This window comes from Ahaetulla prasina, chromosome 10, assembly GCF_028640845.1.
Source record: "Ahaetulla prasina isolate Xishuangbanna chromosome 10, ASM2864084v1, whole genome shotgun sequence".
Taxonomy (NCBI): domain Eukaryota; kingdom Metazoa; phylum Chordata; class Lepidosauria; order Squamata; family Colubridae; genus Ahaetulla; species Ahaetulla prasina.
This window is the reverse complement of record NC_080548.1, coordinates 34,080,658-34,107,259: the sequence shown is the minus strand read 5'-3', so window position 1 is coordinate 34,107,259 and position 26,602 is coordinate 34,080,658. Positions and strand designations below refer to the sequence as shown.

The window sequence follows — 26,602 nt, the reverse complement described above, 5'->3', positions numbered from 1 at the left end:
CCCAACCAGTATCCCGCCTGCCAGGTGCAACTCTTGGCAGTCAGGCTCCGCCTGACGGGAGGGGCCTGGCCGCCGCCCAAGAGGCTGGTCCGCGGAGTCGTCGGGGCGGACACAGGCTTCGCTTCTGCAAGCGTCTCCTTCTTCCGCTCTTATTTGCCACGAGTGGCTCTGCGCTCCGCCGGGGGAGCCATGAGGCGCGGCGCCGTCTTGACAGCCTTCGCGCTGGCCTATGCGGGCTATCTGCTGCTCGGAGCGCTGATCATCTCAGCCGTCGAGCGACCCTACGAGAGCCGGCTGCGAGCCGAGCTGCGGAATCTTAAGAGCGACTTCCTGCGCAGCAGCCCCTGCCTGTCCGAGGCCGGGCTGGAGCGTTTCCTGGGTGCCGTCTTGAGAGCCGACCGCCACTCCGCGGCCCTCCTGCACAACGGCTCGGCTGCCACGTCCAACTGGGATTTCGCCTCGGCCTTCTTCTTCGCCAGCACTTTGATCACCACCGTGGGTGAGCCAAGGCCGACTAAGCTCCTTCGGGGACAGGCGGCCTGTTCTCCTGCACTTTCTGCGGGTTATTCTGGGCGCAGTGGCTGGGAAGGGTCAGGCGGGATCCCCGCGGCCGAGCGCCTTGTAAGGTGGCGGTGTCGGGAGGAGCGTGCTTCGGGGCCCTAGGCCGAGACCCACCCTCCACCCCCACCTTTCGGGCACAGCCTCTTTTTCGCGCTTGGACGTGGCGCCGTGTCTCCACCCTCCGAGACGCGATCTTGACGGAGAACTCCTGGCACAGGTGAGCAGCTGGGGCCGCTTCCTGGTCTTCGTCTGCTGCTCGCTTGGAGCTGCCGAGGGCCGAGCCACCGCGCCGAGAGGAGGCTTTAATACAGTCGCTGACTATGCCCTGCCTCGGGGCGGCTCTCTGCTGGTGCGCTTGGTCACATACGGTCCCTACGCCGCAGCTCGTTCTCACTGGAAGAGTGTGGACGGAGCTGCCAGGCTTAGCTGAGTACCCGGAACTGCGTCTCCCAACTCGGGCGTTCAGGCTCGTTTAGATGCGTGAACTGGTAGCAATCCACCGGCCTCCACTTTGTGTCTTGCCTGGTGGCAGCTAGCTCTTTTGGTGGCAGCCACCTCTTCTGAGGGAGCATCGGGTGGCTACTGGGCTGGCCTCCCCGGATCCTCTTATTCCTGGAAGGGCTCTGCTGCCGATGGTCCAGGTGCCCTGCAAAACAGATCGCAATCCTGGTGCCCTTCTCACTCCAGCTCCATCGGTGGTGAGGGGTGATTTGTTTGCTTTTTGCACCAATGTCAAATAGTAAAATCTTATGTTCCATTTTTAAAAATACAATAGCAAATACTTTCACAGAGGAGAGTCCTGCAAAATTTTATTAGCAATAGTTACATTAATATTGCACAACTGTCATGTAGAATCACTCTGAAGATAATTGTGATTACAGAACGCACAGAAATGGCAAAAGAAGAAAGGACTTAACTTACCCTCTCCATCTCTTTCTGGAGAAAGAAAAGCTGCAAGGTGATGTGGGCAAGTGCTGAGATCTGTCAGCTATACTTGGCTTATGGGCAGAAGTGCCAGTGTTGGCTTTAGAGAAGGGCCCTTGCCCTGATGGGGCAGCCCAACTGTTTGGCCCCCTGGAATTGAGCCACAAGTAATCTGGCAAGTCTTTCCAGCATAGTGTGGCATCCCCAGCTGGTGTACAGCTCTGACTTTAGAACAGAGAGGCCGCTGTCCCTCCCGTCTTAACCCAAAAGCCCCCAAGCCACCACAGGCGTTCAATATGAATGGGACTTAGGCAGCAGGTAGTGCTGCCCAGGAGCCAGGTTCTCTACCCTCTGGCTTCTGCTGTGTCCCCAGTCCTGGGGCGCTGGCATCTGCCATCCGTCTCTTTGCCCCATGTCACTTCTGGGTAACCCTGCTGTGCCTAATATACAGGATTGACATTTCTTTTCAACAATAAAAAACCTTGGAGGTCCCAGCAGTGATTAACCTATTATGCTTCCAGCCCAAGCTCTCAAACTCTCGCCCCCTCCCTCCATCCGTCATGAAGTTCCATTTGCTCCATGAATGTTCCACTTCCCTTCAGAAGGGCGGAGGTCTGCCGGCCTCTCACCTTTCCTACCTTCTGTCCCATGAACTATGTGAGGTTGCTATCCGACTAAGAATTGGGCCCCACAGCAGCTCATGCCGGGAAGGCAGGAATAGTCCTCCCGTGGCCAGAGGTGGCTTAGCCTGTTTGCTGGCATGGAGGGACGGACGCTTTGGTCTTTGCCCTTGAGCCCCATGCTGCTCAGGGTGGAGCCTCAGCACAGTGACCACTGCCTCTGACGCTCACCCTTCCCTCCTTCAGGCTACGGTTACACTACACCCCTCTCAGATGCCGGCAAAGCTTTCTGCATCTTCTACGCGGTGGTGGGCGTCCCCTTCACCATGCTGGTGCTCACAGCTACTGTGCAGCGCCTTGTGGACACTTTCACCTCTGGGCCTTTGGAATACCTGGCCCTCCGCTGGGGCTCTGACCGCCGCATCCTGTTGTGGGGGCACCTGTTGGTGCTGATGGGCCTGGTGTTGGCGACCTTCTTCTTAGTGCCTGCTGCCATCTTCAGTTCCCTGGAAGAATCCTGGAGCTTTCTGGACGCTTTCTACTTCTGCTTCATCTCCCTCTGCACCATTGGCCTAGGAGACTACGTCCCTGGGGAGCAGCCCAGACAACGCCTTCGCCCCCTCTACAAGGTCTCCGTCACAGGTCAGTAACGCTGTGCCCCGGGAACAATTGGAGAGGCCAGCTCACCCAGAGAACATCCAGGTTGAAGGCTGAGCCAGACAAGTTAGTTTTGATGGGCACCCCAAGCCTGCCAATCCGTGATTCCCAGGTGGGCAAGGAGGAGGGAAGGGCCTGCCTGTCTTCCAGACCTGCTCCTGGCTCACTCTCCCCCACTCTCCTTCCAGTTTACCTGCTTCTGGGGCTCATGGCCATGCTGCTGATTCTCCAGACCTTCCACAAGCTGGCAGACCTGCACGGCCTCTCTGAGCTGATCTTCCTGCCCCCGGAGCAGCCTCCCGAAGAGCATCAGAGTATCCTGGGGGAGCCCAGCCCTGCCTCTGAGCCAGGGCAGAAGGAAAAATTGCCTGCACACCCCCGGCCAGGAGGCCCATCCCATTATTCCTCCATTAACAGATAATAGCAAGGAGCAGCAGGGCGAGAGTTTGGGCTAATCCACAAGGAAGACTTGCTGATCTCGTCTGTCCTTCCTGACCAAGGAAATGAGGCTGCTGGATGGTCCACTCCTGTGGAGGGCAGGGGAGGGAACATGGGAGGCTTCTGGCTCTGTCTTTGGATGGGCTGGGGAGGGGGATCTTTAAAAAGCACAGCTGAAAGGCTGGAGCTTCCAGGCCCCCTCATCCCTCCCCAGTGACACTTCCTTCTATCACTGTAGTCAGTGCAACGTGGCCCAATATCCTTGCCTCCAGCTGTGGTTTGAGCTGAGCTTTGCAAGCCAGGAGCTGCCAAGGTGGAAGGGGGGAGGGTTCTGCGCTTGAGACACCAAAGCCTCAAATGGAAAGTGGAAGTGAAGGGCTCCATCCAGGGTCCATTTCTCAAAATGTTTTGCTACTGATGCTTCACATCAGCGAAGACAAACAGTGGGATTCGCTCTTTGTGGTTATTTCTGAGTGCTTGACTGCAGAAGTCCCTTCCCCTTCTGGCTGGTGAGACCCCAGAGCCACCCTGGATGCTGCTTGGCCTGTGTTACTGTTTCCACCCCACCCACCCTAGTTAGTTCAGCCAACTCTGCCCATCCCCACCAAACGCCTGGGCCCCAAAGGGCGGGGGACTGAACGAACCCCCTGCTGGTCTCTCTTCTCCTTAGAGAAGCCAAATTTGTCGACTCCTTTTATAGAAAATATTTATTGGTCCAGTAACAGCAGTGAAGAAGTGACTGTGGCCCCAGCTGGCATGATGCCAAAAGGCCCCCTGCCTTTCTGACAGCCCCTACCTGGATTGGGGGCGTCTTTGGATGCACGAGGAAGTTTAAGCATCTGTTGGAGCAACAAGGGAGGTGGAGCTGGGGGATCAGAGGTGGTGAGTTGTAGGGCCCCTCTCCTCATGACAGGCATTTAAGTACCTGGGAAATATTTGGGGGTGTGGGCTTCTGTGCTGCCCTCGGTCACAAGGGTAGGGCTGGAGCCAGGGCATTCACCTGGACTCAGCCCTATTCCCGTGCCCTCTGAGAAAGCCCAGGGACTGTCACCTGCTCAGAGGCCCCTGTGCCTCTGCCAGTGCCCTGCCGCGTAACTCTGCTGTGAGTCTTCAGTAGATGAGGAAAGGCTACGGGGGGGGGGCATGCCTTCCCATGCACACACTGACAACAGGGGTGTAGAGGGCGCAAGGGAGAAAATGTTTCCAATCACAGGCAGCCAGGGCAGGGAGGCAGCCAGATGGGCTCCTGCCTTCCAAGGACGAGAGGGATCCGACCCCGTTTTGGGACCTTTTGGCCACCCCACCTCATCCCATGGTCCTAATCAGGAGCAGAAGAGCCCCCCCTCCTGAGCACTAGCCACCTTCCTAGCTCCTCCAGAGACTGCAGACTGAGGGGGGTGGGGCGGGCAAAGGGTCCTTTCGCCTTCACAACCTTTCTCCGTTCCCACCTGGACAAGTAATAAATATTCCCCACCCGCCCAAGCTCAGGCTCGGCTGCGGGGGATGTGGAGGCAGCGGGGGGGCTGCCCTGCGAGCGCAGTGCCAAGCGGGCACAGGCAATGGTAGGAGCCCTCCAGGTTGAGGCAGCGGCCACCGGAGCACAGCCTGTCCACCTCCCTGCATTCGTCAATATCTGCGGAGAGGAGAGAGATCACGTCAGGCTGCCATTTGGCCAGGAGAGCTGGGCTCAGCCCACCAGCTGGGGGGACAAGGAGAGGGGGCCCCTCACCACGGCACGCCATGTGGGTCGGGTCAAGGCGGTAGCCCTCGTTGCAGGAGCAGGTGAACCCATCAGCAACCTGGATACACTGGCCATTTTCACAGCCACTCAGAATCCCACACTCCTCGGCAGGGAGCCCTCCGGTGCCTCCAAAATGGCCTGCTGGTGACAGACCAAGAGATGCAAGCAGGCTTCCCTTTTACACTGCCTGAGACCCCCGTCCTCCTTCCCCCTCTTTAAAGCTTCCCCTCCCAGAGGCCACTTTTCTTTTCATCCCAGGACCACCTGCAAGTGCCATTTTGCAAACATACAAGTGGCAGCTCCCCCCTCCCCTTTGTCACCCACTCACGGTAGTCTTCACTGGCCCGATTGGGCCGTTCAGGATAGGAGTGCCCATGGCCACGGGACGGGTAGTGCCAGTCTGAGTCAGGGGGGCTACGAGGCTGGTATCCATCCCGGAGGTCCTCAGCTGGGGTGTCCAGCTGCGCATCACTATAGGGTGCGTCGTCCAGGCCAGCTGCCTCGTAGGGGGATGGTCCATAGAGTGACTCATGAGGGAGAGTGTCATAGCTGGGAAGCAGAGGGCCAGGCCGTGCCAGCGGATTGTAGACATCAGGGCCGTAAGGCAGAAACTCTCCTCCGCCATATTCGAAGGGTGCCGCCGGGCTGCCCGGCCGCCCCAACCCATAACTGGGGCGCTGGAGGACATTACACAGGGCCTCAAAGTCATCTGGGGAAAGCAAAGGGGCGGCGGGGGTTAGGACCAAAGCAGTCTAAATGCAGGGGCAGATGGTCTCCAGAGGCCCCCCAGGAGGGTGTAGGCAGGCCGTTAAACCAGGGGTGAAATCCAGCAGGTTCTGACAGGTTCTGGAGAACTGGTAGCGGAAATTTTGAGTAGTTCGGAGAATCTGCAAATACCACCTCCAGCTGGCCCCAGAGTGGGAAAGGAATGGGAATTTTGCAATGTCCTTCCCCTACCACACCCACCAAGCCACACCACACCCACCAAGCCATGCCCACTGAACTGGTAGTAAAAAAATTTGGATTTCACCACTGCGTTGAACAAAGGAGGCCATCCTCTCCAGAGGAAATGCTCCGAAGAGAGCTTCTTCCCACAGCCTCTCTTTGCTATTAAGAGTCACAAAGCTAGAAAAAGAGCAGGAGACCCCGGTGGCCAGGTGGAGGTGGGGGCTCAGGAAGAAGGCAACACACACCCCCCCGGGCTGGCAGAGCTGCATTCTGAGCACACAATATGGGGCCTGAGGGGGCACCCAGAAATCTCATTGCATCGAATAAGTGCTTTCTGGCCTCCAGCTCCTTACCATGAGGATGAGCAGCATAAAAGTTTAATAAATAAATGAAAACATGTCTGGGAAAAGGAAAGGTGGCTGCAGCTCTTCCTTCCCAGCACCTGGTGCTCCTCTCCCCTTCCCTGTTCATGAGACTGCAAAGGGGCCCCCGAGGCCCACTCCTCTGCTTCACCCTTGGCTCCTGGGGAGAAGGAGGGCACCTACCTGAGTCCCGGGCTGGGCACAGAGCGCAGTTCATGCTCCAGGCCTCTCCATAGAGGCAGCAGCACTCCGTGTAAGTCACCCGGCGGTCCAGGCGGGGTCGGCGGCACACCAGGTCCGGGCCCACCTCCTGCCAGCAGACGGCCAGGTCCTCATCTGGGGGGCAGAGCAGGGATTGCCAGGATGACCCCCAAAGAACCAAGGCTTGCATTGCAATCCATCTCCCAATGCCCCCCTGCGAGGCTGGGCCAGAACGGGGAAGAATACAAACCCAGGCCGTGGCTCTCATTGGTCACGCATCGGCGCTGGGAGGGGTCCAGCACCAGGGGAGCAGCGCAAGAACAGTAATAAGAGCCGATGGTGTTGATGCAGTGCCCCCCCACGCAGGGCTCGGCTTCTTCATCCAGACACTCATCGTTATCTAGGGTGACAAGGGCATTGGTTGATCTCAGGCTACAAGCATCTCAGAAGCCGGGGGGGGGGGGGCGCAGCAGTCCTCACCAATGCACTCCAGGTGCTGTGTCTCATAATAGTAGCCATTGGGGCAATAGCAGGAGTACCCAGGGATCTTGTTCAGACAAACCCCACCCTTGCACACCTGGGAGCCGAAGAGGGCACACTCATCCACATCTGTGTAGGAACACCGAGTTGGAAATAAAGACAAAAAGTGAAGACCCCTAGCCCACTCTCTTCCATGTGGGCCCCCAGCCCCATTTAAGCTGGCCACATCCAGACACCCCCACACACAAGTGCGTACCTTTAAATGCTGGGACGTTTCTGATGAGGACAGCAGCGTAGCCACTGCCATGAGGACACAGAGCCTGGAATTCGGCTGCAGGGAAAAGGCTGTCTGTCAGCACCTGCCCCAAGGGCCCCCAGCCCCCCTCCCAGCCTCAGTCTGGGGCACTGGAAAAAAAACTTCACTCGTCGCAAGCTGTTGCTGGAGCTCCTGAGGCCAGGAACGCCCACAAAGGGAGCTTGCTTGCCTCTGCCAGAGACAGCTGGGGCTGCTGACAGGCATTCTCAAGACCACCTGCAGCCCTCCTGGGGCCCCCCGAATGCAAGGCCAGCCCCGCTTCAGTTCCCATTAGGAGCATAGATCTCTCCCTCCCCATTTCCTGTTAGATTCCTAGAAGTCAGGAGCCAAGTTGGGTGGGGGTCTGACCAAGCCCCTATCAGAGAGGGGAGACTAGAAGGCTGCTTGCAACACCTTAAGCCATCATTTCTTCCCCCTGCATTCCCCTCCCCCCACTCCACAGATTGCCCCACCCTGATGGCCTTGAAGGCGAGTGGGAAGGTCCCTTGTATGGTTACCATCAGGCAATCGAGCCCGAAGCCCTTTCCATGAAATTAACGTGAGAAAACCCTCACGCCCGCCAGCCCGCCCCCGGTTCCCATGACGACAGGGGATCCTTTCACCAAAGAATCGAAGATCCCAATGCCACCTACAAGCCTATATAGAACTGTAACTATTTACAGCTAAAATGATAAAATGAGTCCTAAAATGAGAACCCAGTTTGTTGGGGACCATAGGCTGTCTCTGTAAACCGCTTAGAGAAGGCTGTCAAGCACTATGAAGCGGTATATAAGTCTTAAGCCTAAGTGCTATTGCTATATGCCTTTTCTTTTCTTTTGTTTGATTTTTTTCACTTAAAAACATTTTATATGCATTTTTTTTAACAAAGCATGTACTTTTATGTTTGTCTATTTTTCCCATTTTTCTATCACTATTTAAAAGCTGCAAAATAATAAGTTTTTAATAGTGGAGGGGGAACAATCCACATTCCTTTGTGTGCCTCCCCCCAAAGCCTCTTCCAGGAAGCCCCATTAACCCTCCCAGCCTTACCTGTCCCCGAGAAGGGGCAGACCTCGATATGGCAGTCAAGGCCCCACCCGTGACCGAGACTGCAGCAGCACTCCTGGCGGGTGGCGTTCCTGGCCAGAATGTTTTCACATGCTTGGGCAGCATTTGGGTCATAGTAGCACTCACGTCGCAGGCCGTCAGCGCTCTCCGACTGTGCAGCCTCTGGGTGCCTGGGGAGGGCTGGGGGATGAGCTGCAGGACAGAAAAGGTAGATGGGACCCCTCCCAGGTTCATTCAGAGAGTTCCCCCCAAAGTCTCCCCTCCCCTCTGCTGGAGAGCTCTGGATGGTCCAAAATGCAGCTGGCAACTCATCTGGCAACATCACTCCTCTCCTGCAGTTGCTCTGCTAGGGGATCCAGTTCACCTTTAAAGCCCTGCAGGACCCCCACCCTGCCCTGCCTGGCCTTGGCTGGCCCATTTTGATCTGAGGTGGGGGGCAGGAGGTGTCTTCCCAGCAATAAGGGGTGTCCTCAGCCCCCTTCCCCTATCATTCCACGGAGCGTTTGGGGCCTGCCATCATGGCTCATCTTAATTAGTTACTTGCCTGATGGTTTTCAATTGTTACATTGTTATTGTGTGACATTGAAAACCACCCAAATCCTTTGGAAATAGGTTCAGAGGGGTTCCTTCCAAGGACCACCTACTGGGAAGGCTGCCCCTCTGCTCTGTGGGTGGGTGTCCAGAGGCATCTGCCAGGTCCCTGAGCCTGGGATGCTGGGCCAGTTGCAAGTATTCTATACTGACCCAGCTCTGGGAGGGCTTCCCTGTTCAGCTAGGACTTTTGGGTCCCACAGGCCCCTCCCCACCTTCCAAGCTTCCCCCCAGCTCTCACCAGCACTGGGCAAAGGAATGCAGCGACCAGTCATGGGATCAAACTCTTCCCCAGTTTGGGGGCAGATGCACAAGAAAGAGCCTTCCACGTTCTCACACGGTGCTGTTCCACATACACCCTGCAGTGTCTCACACTCATTCACATCTGTGAGGAAGGGATGGAAAAAAGGTGCCACTGGGGTCCAGGCCTCCCCCTCCCTCCTCCCTTTGGTCTGTCCCAGGGTCTCCATCCCCTGCCCTGCTGCCAGCCACATACCTAAGCAATGCCGCCCATCCCTGGCACTTTCATAGCCCTGGTCACAGATACATTGGAAGGAGCCAAGCAAGTTATGGCAGATGGCATGGGCACCACATGTGGAACTGTTCTGGCACTCGTCCACATCTGCAAGGGTCACGTATGCCCACTCAGAAGAGCTGTGATCCTTTGATGGCTCACTAAGTTGCAGAGGTCACCACTGTGAGGTCCTCCTGCCCATGGCCCAAAGCCCACAGATGTCCTCACCTATGCAGTCCCTAGCAGCAGTGGCTTGGTAGCCCATCTGGCAGGTGGCCACACAGTGATAGGAGCCCAGTGTGTTCTCGCATCGCTTCTCTCCACACGCCCTGGACTCCTGGCATTCATCAATATCTGGAGGGGGAGCCACCAGTTGGCACAGATGGAAGGTTAACGAGCAGGAAGCTGAACCCTCCCAGGCAGAGGGGGAGTCTTCTTGGAGAAGGCTCCCATGCTGACGTTGTGCAACAGATGCCCAGAACCAGCCCAGGGTGGGGAAGGAGACATGGAAAGCCTACCAGTAGCTGGCCTGGTGGAACTCACCAACACAGTCTCCTGCGGCACTGGTTCGGTAGCCGGCCTGGCAAGCTACAACACAGCGGTACGAGCCAGCTGAGTTTTCACAGTGTTGTGTTCCACAGAGGGCTGCCCCATACTCCTGGCATTCATCAATGTCTGTGGGGTGTAGGAAGAGAGGAAGGCTTGGTAGGAGCTCCCTGTCCCTGGGGAGGGGCTCAGAATTCCAGTGATCAGACCTGGATAAGCATCCAAGGGGCTAATCACTATGGGGGCTAACCCCCAGCCTCTGGGGTCCCCAGGTCCCCTGCAAAGGGGCAAATGTGTGAAATGACACTCTGCAGGAGCTCTGGCAGCAAGCCCTCCTGGGAGAGGTACTAGCACCTGGGGGGAGGGGGGCAGAGAAACTCTTGGTTCGCGGAACCCACTAGTGCTGTCAAGTGAGGGAAGGCCATATTGGGTGGACTTGGAGCTTGTGCTTATGGTGGCTAACCCCATGCCAGCAGCCAGAGACTCCAGAGTCTCCTGTCTCAGAGCTTCAACCAAAGTTCTGACTTTCTCTTCTGTCAATCTTGGCAGGCTGAAAGTAAGAGTGCCCCCCCACTCCACGGCCCCCAAGACCAACTGCTGAGAGGTTGCAGCTGAAAACTGCCACTCACCCTCACAGGAAGCTTTGCTGGGGGTGCTGCGGGTGCCAGGAGGGCAATAACAATCAAACGAGCCTTCAGTATTGGCACAGTGCCCTCCAGCACAGACTGTAGCGCTGAGGCATTCATCAACATCTGTGCAAAGGCCAAAGGAGAAGTCAGCAGGGCACAAACCCTGCAGCGATTCTGGATTTCACCCCCTCCCTTGGCATGCACTCAGTGCCCCCCAGGTGAGACTACAGGACCCTTACCCTCACAGGAGGCCCTGTCAGAGGCTGCAGTGAAGCCCTGGGCACACAGACAGGTGTAGGAGCCCTCAGTGTTGAGGCACTCACCCCGTGGGAAGCAGAAGTCACCTTCCAGACATTCGTTAACATCTAGCAGTGGGGAAAGATGAGTGGGCACCATTCTTGCCAATGTTGCCAGTCCATGCCTGGAGGGACCCAGAGCTCGGAAAGAAGCTCTGGGTCCCTCCAGCCCCCGACTGAGCTCAGCCGTGGCTGGCATGTTCCTCTAATGTATGGCACTCACCCATGCAGGAAGTGCCCCCTGCGCCCTCCGTCCGGTACCCTCGGGCACACTGGCAACGGAAGGAGCCCTCCGTGTTCAGGCAGTGCCCCTGAGGGCCACAAGGCAATCCTGCTGCTGCACACTCATCAATATCTGTGGAAGGATCAGCCCATCAGTGGTGCCCCTGTGCTGCCTCCACACCTCCCCCCTGCTCCCTTCCCTTGCACACCCAGGCACTGGTTCTCCGTCAGGCTGGCCCGGAACCCGGCAGGGCAGAGACAGCGGTATCCACCAGGCACATTCTCACAGCGTCCAGAGCCACAGGGGGGAGGGCTTTGCAGGCATTCATCAACGTCTGTGGGACACAAAGCAAGAGGCTGCATCCCTTTGAACCCACGCCCGTCTCTCTGCTCTGGATGCCTCTGAGCAAAGCCTGCCAAAATGGGGCACCCAGGAGGTTTGTATGGACAGGCTGCTGCCATCCCCCAAAGCACCAACGGGACAACAGGCCAACCCATGGGGGTAGCTTCTCCCCAGCCCCCTGACCTGCACATAGAGTCCCCAGCAGGTTCGGCTGGTAACCAATGGGGCAGCTGCAGCGATATCCACCCGGCACATTCTCACAGCGGCCAGGCTGGCAGAGGGAGGGGCGCTCTTGGCACTCATCCGCAACTGGAAAATCATAGGGTGACTTTGTGTCCTAGGCTCCTCCCTGCCTCCTTCATGCACTCAGCCCCCCAGCCGAAAAGGAGACTCTGGCCAAGGGGGACAGAGTTCCGATGCCCCCTCCCCGTCTCTGCGTACTAGTAGATGGGGGGGAGGAGAGGAGCTGGTGCTGCTGGCCAGCCGGCCTCCTGCCCCCACGAAGGCCCCACCCCCATTACCTCGACATTCAGTGCCAGAGGGATCAGGCTGATAGCCGCTGGGACAGGAGCAGCGGAAGGAGCCCAGGGTATTGAGGCAATGACCACCTGCACAGGGCCGGGGCATGTGGGCACATTCATCAATATCTGGAAAGGAAACCGGACAATGGGAGACATGGGTGCATGATGGGAAGGGTGGTTCCCCCGAGGGCCAAATCCTCTGGAGCCCTACCCTGGCACTCCACTCCGGAAAGGTCAGCTTGAAAGCCCATGTGGCACCTGCAGCTGAAACTACCCGGGGAGTTCTGGCAATGCCCATTGGCACAGGGACGCGGACTGCTGCGGCATTCATCCACATCTGCAGAGAGGGGAGAAGAAGGGAGTATGACTGGCAGGAAGGTTGGAAGGCAAGAATGGCCCAGTGGAGCCCTTCCATCTGTTCCTCTGACCACCTACCCAGAAGAGGGGGGGACATTTCTGCTGCAAGCCAGGCTCAGCCCAGAATCTACCAGCTTCACAAAACCCGGCTTGCCTCTGAGCAGCCACATGACCATCAGAGGCTCCGTCTTCTGGGAGGCCTTGTTGAGGAGGTGAAGGCCTGCATGCCATCCCAAACGGAGTTTCGGGGGCACCCTTCTCCAACTCACCAATGCAATGGGTGCCTTGAGGGCTCAACCAGTAGCCACGGTCACACACACAAGTGTAGCTCCCCCGGTGGGGAATGCAACGTCCTGGCCCGCACACCTGGGGGTGTCGCTCGCACACCCCTCGCCCAGCCTCTGGGGAAGTATGCCACAGAAACCTAGTCATTTCTGTGCTCTGACCTTTTCCCTCTCCCTCCCTCCCTTCCCTTCAGCCCTTTGCCACCTGGCATAGCCCCACCTTCTATACTTGGTGCAGCTGGCTCAGATCCAGGGGACCGAGTGGGCAGGGGCCAGGGAAAACGCTCCAGCAGTGTAGTGGGAGGGGTGCTCCAGACAGCTGCAAAGCAGGAAGAGCTGGCATTAGGAAGAAAGGAGAGGGCTACCTTGGTGGCATACCCTGGTCAAGGTGAGCCCCCCCCAAGACATACCCACAAGAGATGGTGCTGCTGTTGTCCGAGGCACCTGGGGGGGACGCCCCTGCCTCCAATGTTGACGGGTCACTGGCACCCTGGGGGGGTCCTGGCCAAGGAAGCGAGTGTCGAAGCGGAGGTCCGAGGCAGAGTAGTGATAGCCGGGCCCAGCTGGACAAATGTCCTTGAATCCCTCTGGCAGAAGAGCAACAGTGACAGGTCAAGGAGAGGGCAAAGTGCCCATCCCACCCTCCACCCCATCCCCTTGCCTTTACTCCTGCCCTGCTGATAAACTTCTACTCACGTGGCAGAAGTCTCGGTGCCTCACCTGAGCCGAAGGGTGGGCAGTGCTGGCAACCCCAGCCCCAGGCCTTGCCCACTCGGCTGCAGCAGCAGATCTGCTTGGTGATGTTCCGCAGGGTGGGCAGGGAGCAGCGGCCATCCCGCAGCACGCGGAAGCAGGGGGCTTTCACCTCGGAGATCACATGGTGGGCTGGGGAGGAAGAGAAGGGCTTAAAGCTTTGGGTAATCCAGGGGGTGCCCCTCCACCTGGGGCAAGCCCAGTCTGAGCATGGCTAGGATGCAGGGGGGAGAGTGGCTGTTGCTGCGAGGCCATAAAATCCTTCAGCCACTCCCCAATATAAAATTTTGCTATATCTTAGATAAATTTGCATTTGGCTCAGATCAGTTGGTTGCATAATTTGTCCAATTTTGAATAAGAACTTGAAGATTTATTTCATAATATCTGGACACAATTTCTGATCAATTATACATTTGGCACAGCCCTGCTTTTCACACCAAAAGCCAATGGCCTGCGGGTGGATAGTGTGGCTTTCTCAGCAGTCTGGTCTTACTTCCCTACACACTTTACTTCCCTACACACTTTACTTACTTACACACTTTTGTGTGAATTCTTCAAGCCAACCAAATGTTCAACAGGATGTCAACTCCACCCTCGGGAGGGAGGCACAATATTGGGTTTCCTCCATGTTACCTTGGATGGCCAGGAGAGGGCAGCATTGGCCCACCTAGACCTCCCTGCCTTGGGAGCCACAAAGAGAAAAGACTAACCCCACTTCCCTCCGAGGTAACCGGCAGGCTTGAGCCTGGGAAGAGGCCCAGGCCCCTCTGGATGTCCAGATGGAGCCATCCCACCCCACCCTGCCTTTCCCAGGGGCCGGACTTACAGATGCAGCTGCTGCGGGAGGAATCAAGGATGTAGCCCTCATGGCAGACACAGGCAAAGCTGCCACGCGTGTTGGTACATTCCCCATTGTGGCAGAAGTTGCCCTCCTGGCATTCATCCACATCTGGCAAGAGGGAGAGACGGTCAGGATGGCAGGGGGATCAGCTGGGGTATCCAGCCTCTCAGCAAAGCTCCCTGCATCCCTTGCAGCCCAGCTACTCTTCCCGGGTGGCCCCACCTACTCACCCACGCAAGAATTATTCAGCCGCAGGAACCCTCTGGGGCAGCCCACCACATTCCTTCCAACTGACCCAGAAGCCCCTGTGGAGAAACAGCATCAGAGAATGAAAGACCACCCCGCCCCCTTTCCTGATCCACCGCTGCTAGCCCCCTCCCGCCCCCACAGACGGGGCTGCTTGGGGGATGTGAAGAGGAACGTGGGGCTTTCCAAGGAGGGAGGCAAACAGCAGGCACAGCCAAGAGGTGCGCATGTGTGTCTGGGGGCGGGGGATGAGGATCTGTGGAAAGAATTGGGTCACAGGAAGCCAGCCAGCTGGATATCAGGTACCCCGAGGCAGCAGGAACTACCACCACCCCGGATTTCAGCTATCTTACCCGCGTCACCATCGGCACAAGGCAGACAGCCATGAACACCCCAGGCGACACCGGACCCACGGCAGCAGATCTCCCGCGTGCGCAGCCCAGGAAGGGGGGCACTGCACTGAAAGGGCGAGGTAGTGGCCAGTTAGGCAATGCCCCTGACCAACCCAACGACACCCCATTAACCTTCCGTGCTCCTGGCAAGCGAGGAGAATGCAAGGTGTGAGTTCACACAAGCATGTCTGTGTATAGCCAGAAATGCGCCCCCGCCCCCCTTTGAGACGGAGGCTGCGAACCGGGACCCTTCGCAGCACTCTCCCTTCTTCCCAGGGGATTTTCACCCTCTCAAGAGGAATCGGTCGCGCAAAGTTGCACTCTTGCCTGCGCATGTGGTTCTGCGTGGGGTGTGAAAACAGACCTGCATTGCGCTGGGGTTAGGCGGAGAATTCAGCAGAGAGAACCTGAAATGTGGGGGGGGCTGGGGGCGCCTTTCTTGCCTGCGTTTTCCCGCCCGCCGCTCCCGTCTCCCTGGCTGGAAGGGAAGAGCCGCGAGCCCGACGTCTCTAAGCTACTGGCCTCCCCCTGTGGGCGCCGAAGGTGGGGGAAGACGCGGACATCTGACTGAGGACCAAGGCAGGCTTGACCTGGCCCGGCATCCGGTCGCCGCCGTTTCGGAAACAGCCGAAAACCCTCGCGCGCACGTGGGAATCTACAGTCACCTCCGCATGCCCCAGCCGGAGCGCAGACCCGTTTTCCCTGCTGGCTTCGGGGAAGGGTGTGTGTGTCGGAGTGGCTTTTCAGCGCCCGAGCAGGATTTGTTCGACAGCCGCCCAGCCTACCTCTTCGCCGCGCAGCTGCTGAAAGCAGTAGCCGAAGCCGGAGGTTTCGCTGTACCCGCCCTCGGGGTCCCGGCGGCTGCTCTGGGCCAACACGCCGGAGAGGGCTTGGCGGGCGGGCGGGAAGGCGTTGGGGTCGCTGGGTAGCAACTCCTCGGTGACTCGCTCCACCTGGTGAATGGTGACCGAGGCCTCTGGCGGGTGCTCCACGTGGACGTTCACCAGCGACGCCGTACCTGGCGGAGGAGACGCCGGTGGGGGCCCCAATCCAAATCCCACCAGCCATCTGCTGTCCGGAAGGGGCTCAGCCCTGGCTGCCAGGAAAGGCTTGCACCCTGGGCAAGCCCCACTGGGCCAGCTGCGCCCCACTATTGCCCCCAGTCTGCCAGGTGCCCTAGGGAGCTCCTCTTTTGCCCAGGGAGTTGCTGTTGTGGCAGGATTATTACGATTTATTGGATTTATATGGCTGCCCATCTCATCTCAAAGACTCCAGTCAGCTCACAACAGGTAAAACAATCCAATAAAAATAACTGAAAAAACTGTCCATGAGAGGGAAATCAGCATCAGTAGCCGAATGTATCCTATCTCAGCTGAATGCAGCCTTTGTAAGATGGCCCCACCTTTGCTGGACCCACAAACCCATGGCAGAGCCATGTCTTCAGAGCCTCCCTAAAAGCCAGAAGGGGTGGGGGCAGCCTAAGGTCCACGGTGGGTTGGGGATGATGCTCTGCAGGGTGGGTGCCACTGCAGAAAAGGTTCTTTGTAGGTGGGACCCTGACATGCCAGTCCTAAGGGGAGAGAGGGAGGTGTGGGACCCTGTTTCTTCTCCTAGATCCCTCTATCCCTTCAACCGTGGGGACTGGCTCTTAACCGCCCTGTTCCATGCAGTCATGGGCAGAGGGTGGCCCTGCCTTGGTATCCTGGCCTGGAACATTTGCATGTAAGCAAACTTTCCCAGTCATTTCTCTCTCTTTGTGGTTCCTTCACAGTCTGATTCCCACCTACTCCCCCCACCACTTCCAGGCTTCCTTACCATCTCGCTCGTAGCGGTGGTTGGCAATTGGGAGGGTGTGCACGGACTGCTGCCGTCTGTTGTCCGGCTCCCCCTCAGTTCCAGGATGAGCAGGGCCTTGGCTGAGGTAAGGAAAGGCCGGGATATGGCAGAATTTGCCGGTCCAGTTGGGGGGGCAGAGGCATTTGTCCTTCCTGAGACAGACTCCCCCGTTTTGGCAGATGAGGGGACACAGGACTGCAGGACAGAGAGAAGGCAGGAGTGGAAGCAGAGGCAGAAACTCAGTTGACCCAAGCTCAGCTCACTGGCTTCTCGGTGGATATGCAAACAACAAAACACCAGGCAGTCTGCCTATGTTTTTCACCCCCACCCTGGTCGATGAAGCACCTTCCCTGTCTGGCCCTGTTACACCCTGGACTGGACCTTTTCTTCCGAAGAAGAATGAGCGCAGGAGAAGGAAGGGAGGAAGATGGAAGCAGAGTCCACAAAGAAGAGGGAGGGGTCAACCTATCCTTCAAAGCACCTGAAGGCAGGACAAGAAGGCAGAACATCCCGGCACCTGGATGAAACTGTCTATCTTGACCCGTTCCAGTCTGGCTTTCGGCCTGGGTACAGCACGGAGACGGCTTTGGTCGCATTGGTAGATGATCTCTGGAGGGCCCGGGACAGGGATTGTTCCTCTGCCCTGGTCCTATTAGATCTTTCAGCGGTTTTTGATACCATCGACCATGGTATCTTGCTGCGACGGCTGGAGGGGTTGGGAGTGGGGGGCACCGTTTTTCGGTGGTTCTCCTCCTACCTTTCTGACCGGTTGCAGACGGTGTTGGCAGGGGGGCAGAGTTCGACCGCGAGGCGCGTCATGTGTGGGGTGCCACGGGTCGGTTCTCTCGCCTCTCCTATTCAACATCTACATGAAGCCGCTAGGTGAGATCATCTTGGTTTTGGGGTGCGATGTCATCTGTACGCTGATGATACACAGCTGTACATTTCCACCCCTAACCACCCCAACGAAGCCGTTGAAGTGATGTCCCGGTGTCTGGAGGCCGTGCGGGTCTGGATGGGGAAGAACAGGCTTCGACTCAACCCTTCCAAGACCAAGTGGCTGTGGATGCCGGCATCCCGGTACAGTCAGCTGACTCCATCGCTGACTGTTGGGGGCAAGTCATTGGCCCCCTTGGAAAGGGTCCGCAATCTAGGCGTCCTCCTGGATGTACGGCTGTCTTTAGAAGAGCATATGACGGCCGTCGCCAGGGGAGCTTTCTATCAGGTTTGCCTGATACGCCAGTTGCACCCCTTCCTAGACCGGGATTCCTTATGCACGGTCACTTATGCCCTCGTCACTTCCCGCCTGGACTACTGCAACGCTGTCTACATGGGGCTCCCTTTGAAGAGCACCCGGAGGCTCCAACTGGTCCAGAATGCAGCTGCGCAGGTAGTAGAGGGGGCAACTCGTGGCTCCCATGTAACACCTCTCCTGCGCAAGCTATACTGGCTGCCGGTGGTCTTCCGGGTGCAATTCAAGGTGTTGGTTACCACCTTTAAAGCGCTCCATGGCATAGGACCGGGTTATTTATGGGACCGCCTGCTGCTACCAATTGCCTCCCATCGACCAGTGGGAGGGTCTCTTCAGGGTGCCGTCAGTCAGACAATGTCAACTGGCAACCCCCAGGGGGAGAGCCTTCTCTGTGGGGGCTCCTGCCCTCTGGAACGAGCTCCCTCCAGGGTTACATCAACTCCCTGACCTCTGGACCTTTCGCCGGGAGCTGAAGACATTTTTGTTTCATCGCGCAGGGCTGGCCTGATAGTTTTAATGGGGTTTTTATTAAGAGTTTTTTAGTCTCTCTTAGCCAAATTGAATTTAGTTTTTTAAAATGTTTTTAATGTTTGTATTTTTGTTTTTACTTGGCTGTAAACCGCCCTGAGTCCTTCGGGAGAAGGGCGGTATATAAATCAAAATAATAAATAAATAAATAAAGAAGCAATGGATGGAAACTTCCTCACAGTGAGAACAATTAACCAGTGGAGCTGTTTGCCACCAGAAGTTGTGGGTGCTCCATCACTGGAGGTTTTTAAGAAGAGACTGGACAGCCATTTGTCTGAAATGGAATAGGGTTTCCTGCTTGAGCAGGGGGTTGGATTAGAAGACCCCCAAGGTCCCTTCCAATTCTCTGATTCTGTTATTCTATCTGTTATTCTGTTGTTCTATCCAGGGAAAGAAAGATAATGTGAGGAGGGGGAGAATGCGGCTTTTCCCAATCCCATCCTTTGGCTGCCCTTGCCCTGAACAGCAACCTCTTAAGCCTGTCTGGTCTGCTATCCGTGGCAGTGATCGTAGCAAGCTCTCCCCATCTTTTCCCCTCTCTCTTTGGAACTCTATCTGGACCTGTTGGGCTATTATGGGCCGGCTATTTCTGCCTTGGTGGTCTGCGTGTGTGATGGTGTTCAATGATGGTGCTCAATGCATGGGAATCCTCCCCCCCCCGGACTCTGGAGCTTGGTGGGGGTTTGGACTTTGGAGTTTGGACTCCCCCCCTAGACTCTGGAGCTTGGATGGGGGCTTTAGGTAGTCGTGACTGCTATTCCAGGCTTGCCATAAGGTCTGGCAAGGGCTTTGTGACAGCGTCTGTTTGCTGTTTGGGATTGGCCTCATTGTGCCTAATCTATGTTAAGATCTGCCTTATCCTGGTTCTTACCCCCCCCCCCCGGCACTCCCTGTTGATGGGGAGTGTGGTGTTTTTTGAGGGGAATAGACTGGCAGCTGCGTCACGTTTAACATCTTGCACTTTAACATCTTTCATGAGGATTACATGAGAGAGCATCCATCTTGTCTTCACCAGCCTGTTTTATCATTTTACCATCTGTGGGCTCCACGTTATAGGCCCCTAAAAATGACTGCGATACCATCATTCTGTGGTTTGGGATGAACTCTTTTTATGCCAGATTGGCCCAACACGAGATATGAGATACTCTTCGTTGGAACTCCGTCGTCTGCGAGGTTCCCCCGCCTCGCAGAAATGGCCATCTACGTTACCGGGGGCCTATCTCAATGATGGGTTTTGGGACCCAGAGAGATGGCATGCGGCACGAAAGAACCTTTGGGGTTTTTTAGATAGATTTTTAAGGGGAGGGAGGGTGAAGTCAGGTGATGGGGGAAACCCGTCGGGGAGGGAGCCAGTCCTCGCAAATGCTCGTGGCGAGATCTTATCGGGTTCGGAGGTGAAGGGGGAGGTTCACTATTCTATTCCAGAGGGACACTCCATCAGCACAGTAAGGGGGAGGGGCAGATATGGCGGAAGTGAGGGGCCGTATCATGTTCAGGGGGTGTGCACTCGCTGTTTAAGAGTGATTGCGCGCTCCGGCCCCTCAGACTTTTCCCATTCCCCGTGCAGCCGGTATCCTCAGGGCTTGGACCTTCGGCTGATGTTGTGTAATGCACGGTCCGTGGTTAATAAAGCCCCCCTAATTCGAGATCTTATACAGGGGGAGGCCGTGGACCTTATGGGCATTACGGAGACCTGGCTGGGCACGGAGGGGAGAGTGCCCCTTGTCGAAATGTGCCTGCCGGGTTTCCGAGCATTCCATCAGCCGAGGGCCCAAGGTAGCGGTGGGGGGGTGGCGGTTGTTATTAAGGAGAGTCTAGAACTGAGGGAGACCACTGTTCCACAGATTGCCGGCTGTGAATCCCTTTTTGTAAAGTGAGGTCATAGGGGTCAGTTGGGCTTGTTGGTCGCTTACCTGGCTCCCTGCTGCATGACAACAGCCCTGCCCGAGCTGCTGGAGGTGCTTGCCGGGGTGGCGGTTGAGACCCCCAGACTTATGGTCATGGGGGACTTTAACTTGCCATCTACCGGTGTGTCATCAGCAGCAGCTCAGGAGTTCATGGCCTCCATGACGGCCTTGGACCTGACACAAGTAGTTGATGGCCCTACTCACATTGGGGGAAGCACGCTGGATTTGATTTTCATTTCTGGGCAGTGGTTAAATGATTTGGATTTAGGAGATTTAGTTACCGAGCCTCTGCCATGGTCAGATCATTCTCTCCTCCGTCTGGACTTTCGGACCACCACTCAACACCGCAGGGAGACGGGACCAATACATTGGTCCCATCCCAGGCGCCTGATGGACCCAGAGAGGTTCCTGACGGAGATTGGGCTGTTACCTGAGGGTCTGGCCCACGGCATGGCTGAAGAACTAGTCGCGGCTTGGGAACTGGCCGCGGCTGGGGCTCTAGACCGTGTTGTGCCTTTGCGGCCTCTGACCCGGCGCAGGTCTCAACCAGCTCCTTGGTTTTCCGAGGAGCTGAGGGAGATGAAACACCGGAGAAGACGCCTAGAGAGTTCCTGGAGATCCAGCCGTTCGGAGGCTGACCGGACACTAGTTAGGTCATATAGTAGGACCTACCTAGTGGCATTGAGGGAAGCGAGATGTCTTCACGTCTCCGCCCTCATTGCATGGGCAGATAACCGCCCGGCTGCCCTGTTTCGGGTGACCCGCTCTCTCCTTCAACAAGAGGTGCGGGATGACCCTTTACAGGGACGTGCCGAGGAGTTTAGTGGTTATCTATACGATAAAATCGTTCAGCTTCGGGAGGGACTGGATCGAAATTGGGTAGATCCAGGTGAGAGGTCAGAGACGCGTCTTGTTGAGACTGTTTGGGATGAAATTGACCCTGTGGCTCCTGAGGACATGGACAGGTTGTTGGGGAGGTTGAATGCCACCACATGTTTACTGGACCCGTGCCCCTCCTGGCTGGTATTGGCCATGCAGGAGGTGACAGGAGGCTGGCTCCAGGGGATTACTAATGCTTCTTTGTTGGAAGGGGTTTTTCCTACTGCCTTGAAAGAGGCAGTGGTGAGACCCCTCCTCAAGAAGCCTTCCCTGGACCCAGCTGTTTTAGGAAATTATTGTCCGGTCTCCAACGTTCACTTTGTGGCGAAGGTTGTAGAGAGTGTGGTGGCACGTCAATTACCCCAATACCTGGAGGAAACTGTCTATCTAGACCCGTTCCAGTCCGGCATTCGGCCTGGATACAGTACGGAGACGGCTTTGGTCGTGTTGGTGGATGATCTCTGGAGGGCCGGGGATAGGGGTCACTCCTCCACCCTGGTCCTATTAGACCTCTCAGCGGCTTTTGATCCCATCGACCATGGTATCCTGCTGCACCGGCTGGAGAGTTTGGGAGTGGGAGGCACCGTTTATCGGTGGTTCTCCTCCTATCTCTCTGACCGGTTGCAGACGGTGTTGGCAGGGGGGCAGAGATCGACCCCAAGGCGCCTCACTTGTGGGGTGCCGCAGGGGTCGATTCTCTCGCCTCTCCTGTTCAACATCTATATGAAGCCGCTGGGTGAGATCATCAGTGGTTTTGGGGTGAGGTACCAACTGTACGCTGATGACACGCAGCTGTACTTTTCCACCCCAGGCCACCCCAACGAAGCCGTTGAAGTACTGTCCCAGTGTCTGGAAGCCGTACGGGTCTGGACGGGGAGAAACAGGCTCAAGCTCAATCCCTCCAAGATGGAGTTGCTGTGCATGTGGCACCCCGGTACAGTCAGCTGCAGCTGTGGCTGACTGTTGGGGGCGAGTCATTGGCCCTGGTGGAAAGGGTGCGCAACTTGGGCATTCTCCTGGATGGGCGGTTGTCTTTTGAAGATCATGTGACGACCGTCTCCAGGAGAGCTTTTCATCAGGTACGCCTGATCCGCCAATTGCGCCCCTTCCTCGACCGGGATGCCCTATGCATGGTCACTCATGCTCTGGTTACCACTCGCTTGGACTACTGCAATGCTCTCTACATGGGGTTTCCTTTGAAGAGCACCCGGAGGCTCAAGCTGGTTCAGAATGCAGCTGCGCGGGTGATAGAGGGAGCCGTTCACGGCTCCCATGTAACACCACTCCTGCGCAGGCTGCACTGGCTACCTGTGGTCTTTCGGGTGCACTTCAAGGTGCTAGTTACTACCTTTAAAGCGCTCCATGGCTTAGGGCCGGGTTATCTACGGGACCGCCTACTGCTACTGATTGCCTCCCATCGACCCGTGCGCTCTCACAGAGAGGGACTCCTGAGGGTGCCGTCTGCCAAGCAATGTCGGCTGGCGACCCCCAGGGGAAGGGCCTTCTCTGTGGGGGCCCCCACCCTCTGGAATGAACTTCCCGCAGGACTCCGCCAACTTCCTGACCTTCGAACCTTTCGCCGCGAGCTGAAGACCTATTTGTTCACTCGTGCAGGACTGGCATAGGATTTTAGATTTTTTATGGTTTTTAATTTTTAAATGGGTTTTATGATTTTAAATTTATTTTAATTTAGGCCAAATTGAATATGTTTTTTAATTAGTATTTTATATTGTATTTATATTATTGTCTATTTTATCTGGCTGTGAACCGCCCTGAGTCCTTCGGGAGAAGGGCGGTATAAAAATCTAATAAATAAATAAATAAATAAATAAATAAAGGCAGACTGACAGATGGGTGAACCACTGTTCTCAGTACATAAACGTTCCTGTCGCTTTGATTTGGGACGTTTGCATGGCTCTCCAACAGGAGCTTAGCACAGAGACCTGGCTGTGATGGCAAGGCTGAGGCATGGCAGAGGGCCTCTGGGTTTTTCCTGCCTGCCCTGTGGTGATCCATAGGGAAAGAAGCAGCGGCAGGTTACAGATCCTTTCCTCTGGGGCTACCTGGGCAGGGAAGTGAGCCCCTCCTGCCTGCCCACGCCCTCCAGCTCCAAATCCTTCCAGGGAAAGGATTCTGGTTGGAGGAGGGGCAGCCCTGCAGGAGGGCAGGGGCTCCAGGCCAGCCGGAACAGCAGACTGAGGGGCCGGGAAGGGACGTCCCTTGAGCAACAGAGCAGCTGCATGGGCCAGATCCCTTGGCCCCACTTGGACCTGCTTCCTCTCCTCAAGTTCAGCTGGGCATTTTCTCCACCTGGAGGTGGGGATGCCAAAGGCTACCCCCCCATGTGTGGAGCAGCTGCTGCAGCAAGCAGTGTAGAGTGTATAACCCTCAACCAAGCCCCTCCCTGCTGTGCTCCCATCCACACCAGGCCTGGGTAGCCTCAAGTGGAACAAACTGCACAACAACTGGAAGGGAAGAGACTGAAAACAACCCCATCCCTCCCTCCCTTCCAACGCCCCCACACATGATCTCAAGCTAGAGGCTGCTGCCTTTCTGCCTGGGGAGAACTGAGGCTCGCTGGGGGCAAGTGTGGGGTGGACAAATACTTGGGGCCCAAAGGCCTTTCTTGATCTAACACAGCCACCCCCTTGCTCCTTCTCCGCAACTTTGGCAGGAGCCAAGACAGACTGGCACCCAGCCCAAGGCAGCTGTCCCATCTGGTGGTGGCATGATGCCAGCCTCCTGTTTATGCTTTCCTTTCCCAGCACCGAGCCCTAAAGAGGCTCCAGTAGGACTTTGGTGTGGGATTGAGTTGTTGGGGAAAGAACTCATGGGAGAATGGGGAGAGAGGCAGGTGGCCCCCTCCCTTATAGCAGGGGAAGGAAAACAAGCAGCCCAGCAGACAGTTCTGTGCCCCTGCCCCGGATTTCCCCTCCCCCGATGACCCATATACTTTTGGGAGACCCTCCAGCGCCCATTTGGGAGGAGAGGAGAGGAAGGCCAGGCCAGCCTGCAGGCAGCTACAGTACCTGCTTCTGGATTGCAAGAATGACCTGCCCCTGCCCTGCCTCTTCTCATTACCCAGGGACAAGGCTCTCGGCCACCTCCTGCATCTGCCAGGCAAAGTCATGTCCAAGAGCCTAGCTGGGACAGCAGCACAGAGGACTCCCATCCAGAGACAGCCCTGCAGTCAGGGCAGCAGCTGGAAGAGATAGGGGCCCCAGAAGGAAGAAACCGGGGTGGACCTACCGAAGGGATGAGGGCCAGCTAGCTGCTGATCCCTGGGCAGAACCTTGCCTGGGAAACAGGAGGGGTACAGAGAACCAGGGACCTGCCAAGCAGTGGCTGAAGCTAAAAGTAAGGCAAGACACCCCCAGAGAGCACCTGATTTGCACCAGGAAGCAAAAGGGAAGAGGTGCTTGAAAACTGAATGGAGTCAGGGCACTCCATTTCCCCCAGCCCAGGGTCTGGGATGTCTGCTTGCCCCTCTCCCCTCCCCATTGACTAGTGTGGGCAGGTCTCTTACCAGGGGCCCATCATCTCGACCCATAAGCCAATGAATGGACTGTCGGCTCCCCTGACCCCCTCGGTACTCACAGACTCGGAATCCAGAAGCCCCTTCCACTGCCCTGGCGGTCTCCCCGCTGTACAGAGTGGTAGCGTTGCCCGGCTTGCATCGGTTAATGCAGCGCCCATTGCTGCAGTGCATGTGGCAGATCGTGGGGGTGAAGAGAACCTTGACCTGCTGACCCTCCCCAGGCAGGGGGAAGCCAACAAGCAGCAGCAGCACAGCCAGCAGGAGGTGGTGGACGAAGCCCATGGCCCCAAGCTGAGCAGGGAGTCACAGCTCCAGACAGGCTGCAGGCAGGGAGGGCTATGCGCCCACCATGGAGAGCACACAGACCCACCCGCTAATTGGAAGCAGCAAGCTTGGGGTGGGTGGGCTGCAAGCCAACAACAATGTTTACAAGGGAGCACGGCCGCCAGGAACAGGGTTAACTCTTAGCTGCTCTTCACAAGCCTGGAGGAGTGAGCGTCCTTCCCTTGGCCCCCCAGTGTAGAATAGCCGCCCTCCCCCCCAGCACAAAGACGAGGTGCCAGCAGACAAGCCAACTCTGCTGAAGTCCCTCCAGCTGTTCCCCTCTGCAAACAGCTGCAGCAGATGCGTCAGATGTGCTCTCCCATGGAAGCCACCCACTCTCCTTCACTGTGCTCGTGGGGCCCTCACACTGCCTTGTGCTGGTTCACGCTGCTCCCTATTGCTGTGTCCCCACACTGACACAACCACTCCGCCACCACCAGGGCAGCCCACCCCCCCCCTCAGCAGCTGCTTCCTGCCCAGTCTGATGAGTGCTCCTGGCTCCTACGAGGAGGCTGCCCTGCCCATATTTCCCTCCACTCCCTTCCCCTCCCATCTGAAGGGCAAAGCCCCCCTGTCCCTCCATTCCATTTCTGTCCAGGGGTTGCTGACAACAGGAGGCCAACTGTTTTTCAGCCTGGAAATGCAAGATTTGAAACTGGTTTATAAGTGGAAAGCCCCCCCCCCCCCCCCCCCGCCTATTTCGTTTCCCCAGCTGTTGACACTCAGGGCTGCTTTGTGTTGGATTTCTGACATGCAAAGTCTTCCTCCTCCAATAGCTGTTCCCAGAAGAAAGATCCCCCCCCTTTACAAATCTCCCAGCAGGCACTGTTTGGGAACAGGGCAAACATCTGTGCCAGCTGGACATGCACTGGCTGGTCATACTGAGTTTGTCTTGTACTCTAAGCCAATTCTCCATCTCTCCCCCACCCCCGCCCCTGCTGTTTGCTGCCTTCTTAGACATCAAGAGGACTTAGGAATGTTTATTCCAGAAAAATGGGGGACCCTTGATCAGAGGGGAAAAGGAGGTACCTGGAGCAGCAACAGAGCAGATCTGGGATTTATGGAAGTTTCAAGGGAGGGCAAAGTAAATGCTCCCCCCCCCCAAACATTTGAATGTGGAAAGCACTCAAAGACAGCAAGGAGAGGTGGGGCTTCCTGATGGCCTCCCCAGGGAAGAAGCAAGCCTGTGGGCGGTGGGGAAAGGCTCAGCACCCGCTCTCCTCCTTCCAATGCAGCTTTGCATGACATCATCTGGAAAAACCTAGGGGGGGGGCAGCACAGATCAACTGCAAGACCCAGAGGGGTGGGGACTGAGCTGGACATAGGAACTCTTCTGAAACTTCCAGATGGGGGGAAGGGGGGGAGGCATCTGCAAGTCCCTTGCCTCTCTCTACAGAGAGAGAAGCCCTCCCCCCCCCCAGGCCCCTCTTGCAGAAGAATCTCTCCTGCTTAGCCCAGATGTGTGGGAGACAAACTGGCAAGAGGATTGTTTGGGACCCTAAAGGGAC

At 56.8% G+C, this 26,602-nt stretch overlaps 2 protein-coding genes across 6 annotated transcripts; one reads left to right on the top strand and one right to left on the bottom strand.

The window, feature by feature from the left end:
• On the top strand, positions 1-5,477 carry KCNK6 (potassium two pore domain channel subfamily K member 6). The gene is made up of 3 exons (XM_058195176.1): positions 1-499; positions 2,352-2,747; positions 2,951-5,477. Exons 1-3 carry the CDS (start codon positions 190-192, stop codon positions 3,181-3,183), a joined length of 939 nt encoding a protein of 312 aa, XP_058051159.1. The 5' UTR covers positions 1-189; the 3' UTR covers positions 3,184-5,477.
• LTBP4 (latent transforming growth factor beta binding protein 4) lies at positions 4,601-25,506 on the bottom strand. 5 transcript variants are annotated; one of them, XM_058195156.1, is made up of 29 exons: positions 24,830-25,504; positions 16,646-16,861; positions 15,616-15,848; positions 14,792-14,897; positions 14,423-14,497; positions 14,178-14,300; positions 13,319-13,483; positions 13,009-13,185; positions 12,819-12,917; positions 12,584-12,715; positions 12,169-12,294; positions 11,958-12,083; positions 11,620-11,745; positions 11,303-11,428; positions 11,095-11,226; positions 10,815-10,940; positions 10,576-10,698; positions 9,944-10,075; positions 9,629-9,754; positions 9,383-9,508; positions 9,128-9,271; positions 8,278-8,487; positions 7,189-7,263; positions 6,933-7,061; positions 6,703-6,852; positions 6,435-6,587; positions 5,270-5,650; positions 4,930-5,082; positions 4,601-4,833 (listed from the first exon to the last, which is right to left on the bottom strand). In XM_058195156.1, exons 1-29 carry the CDS (start codon positions 25,050-25,052, stop codon positions 4,685-4,687), a joined length of 4,362 nt encoding a protein of 1,453 aa, XP_058051139.1. In that variant the 5' UTR covers positions 25,053-25,504; the 3' UTR covers positions 4,601-4,684. The 5 variants fall into 5 exon arrangements, with proteins under 5 accessions (XP_058051139.1, XP_058051140.1, XP_058051143.1 ...); XM_058195157.1 differs by having other exon boundaries at positions 4,930-5,079; positions 24,830-25,503; XM_058195160.1 differs by lacking the exon at positions 12,584-12,715 and having other exon boundaries at positions 24,830-25,506.
• Between the last annotated feature and the right edge of the window lie 1,096 nt (positions 25,507-26,602).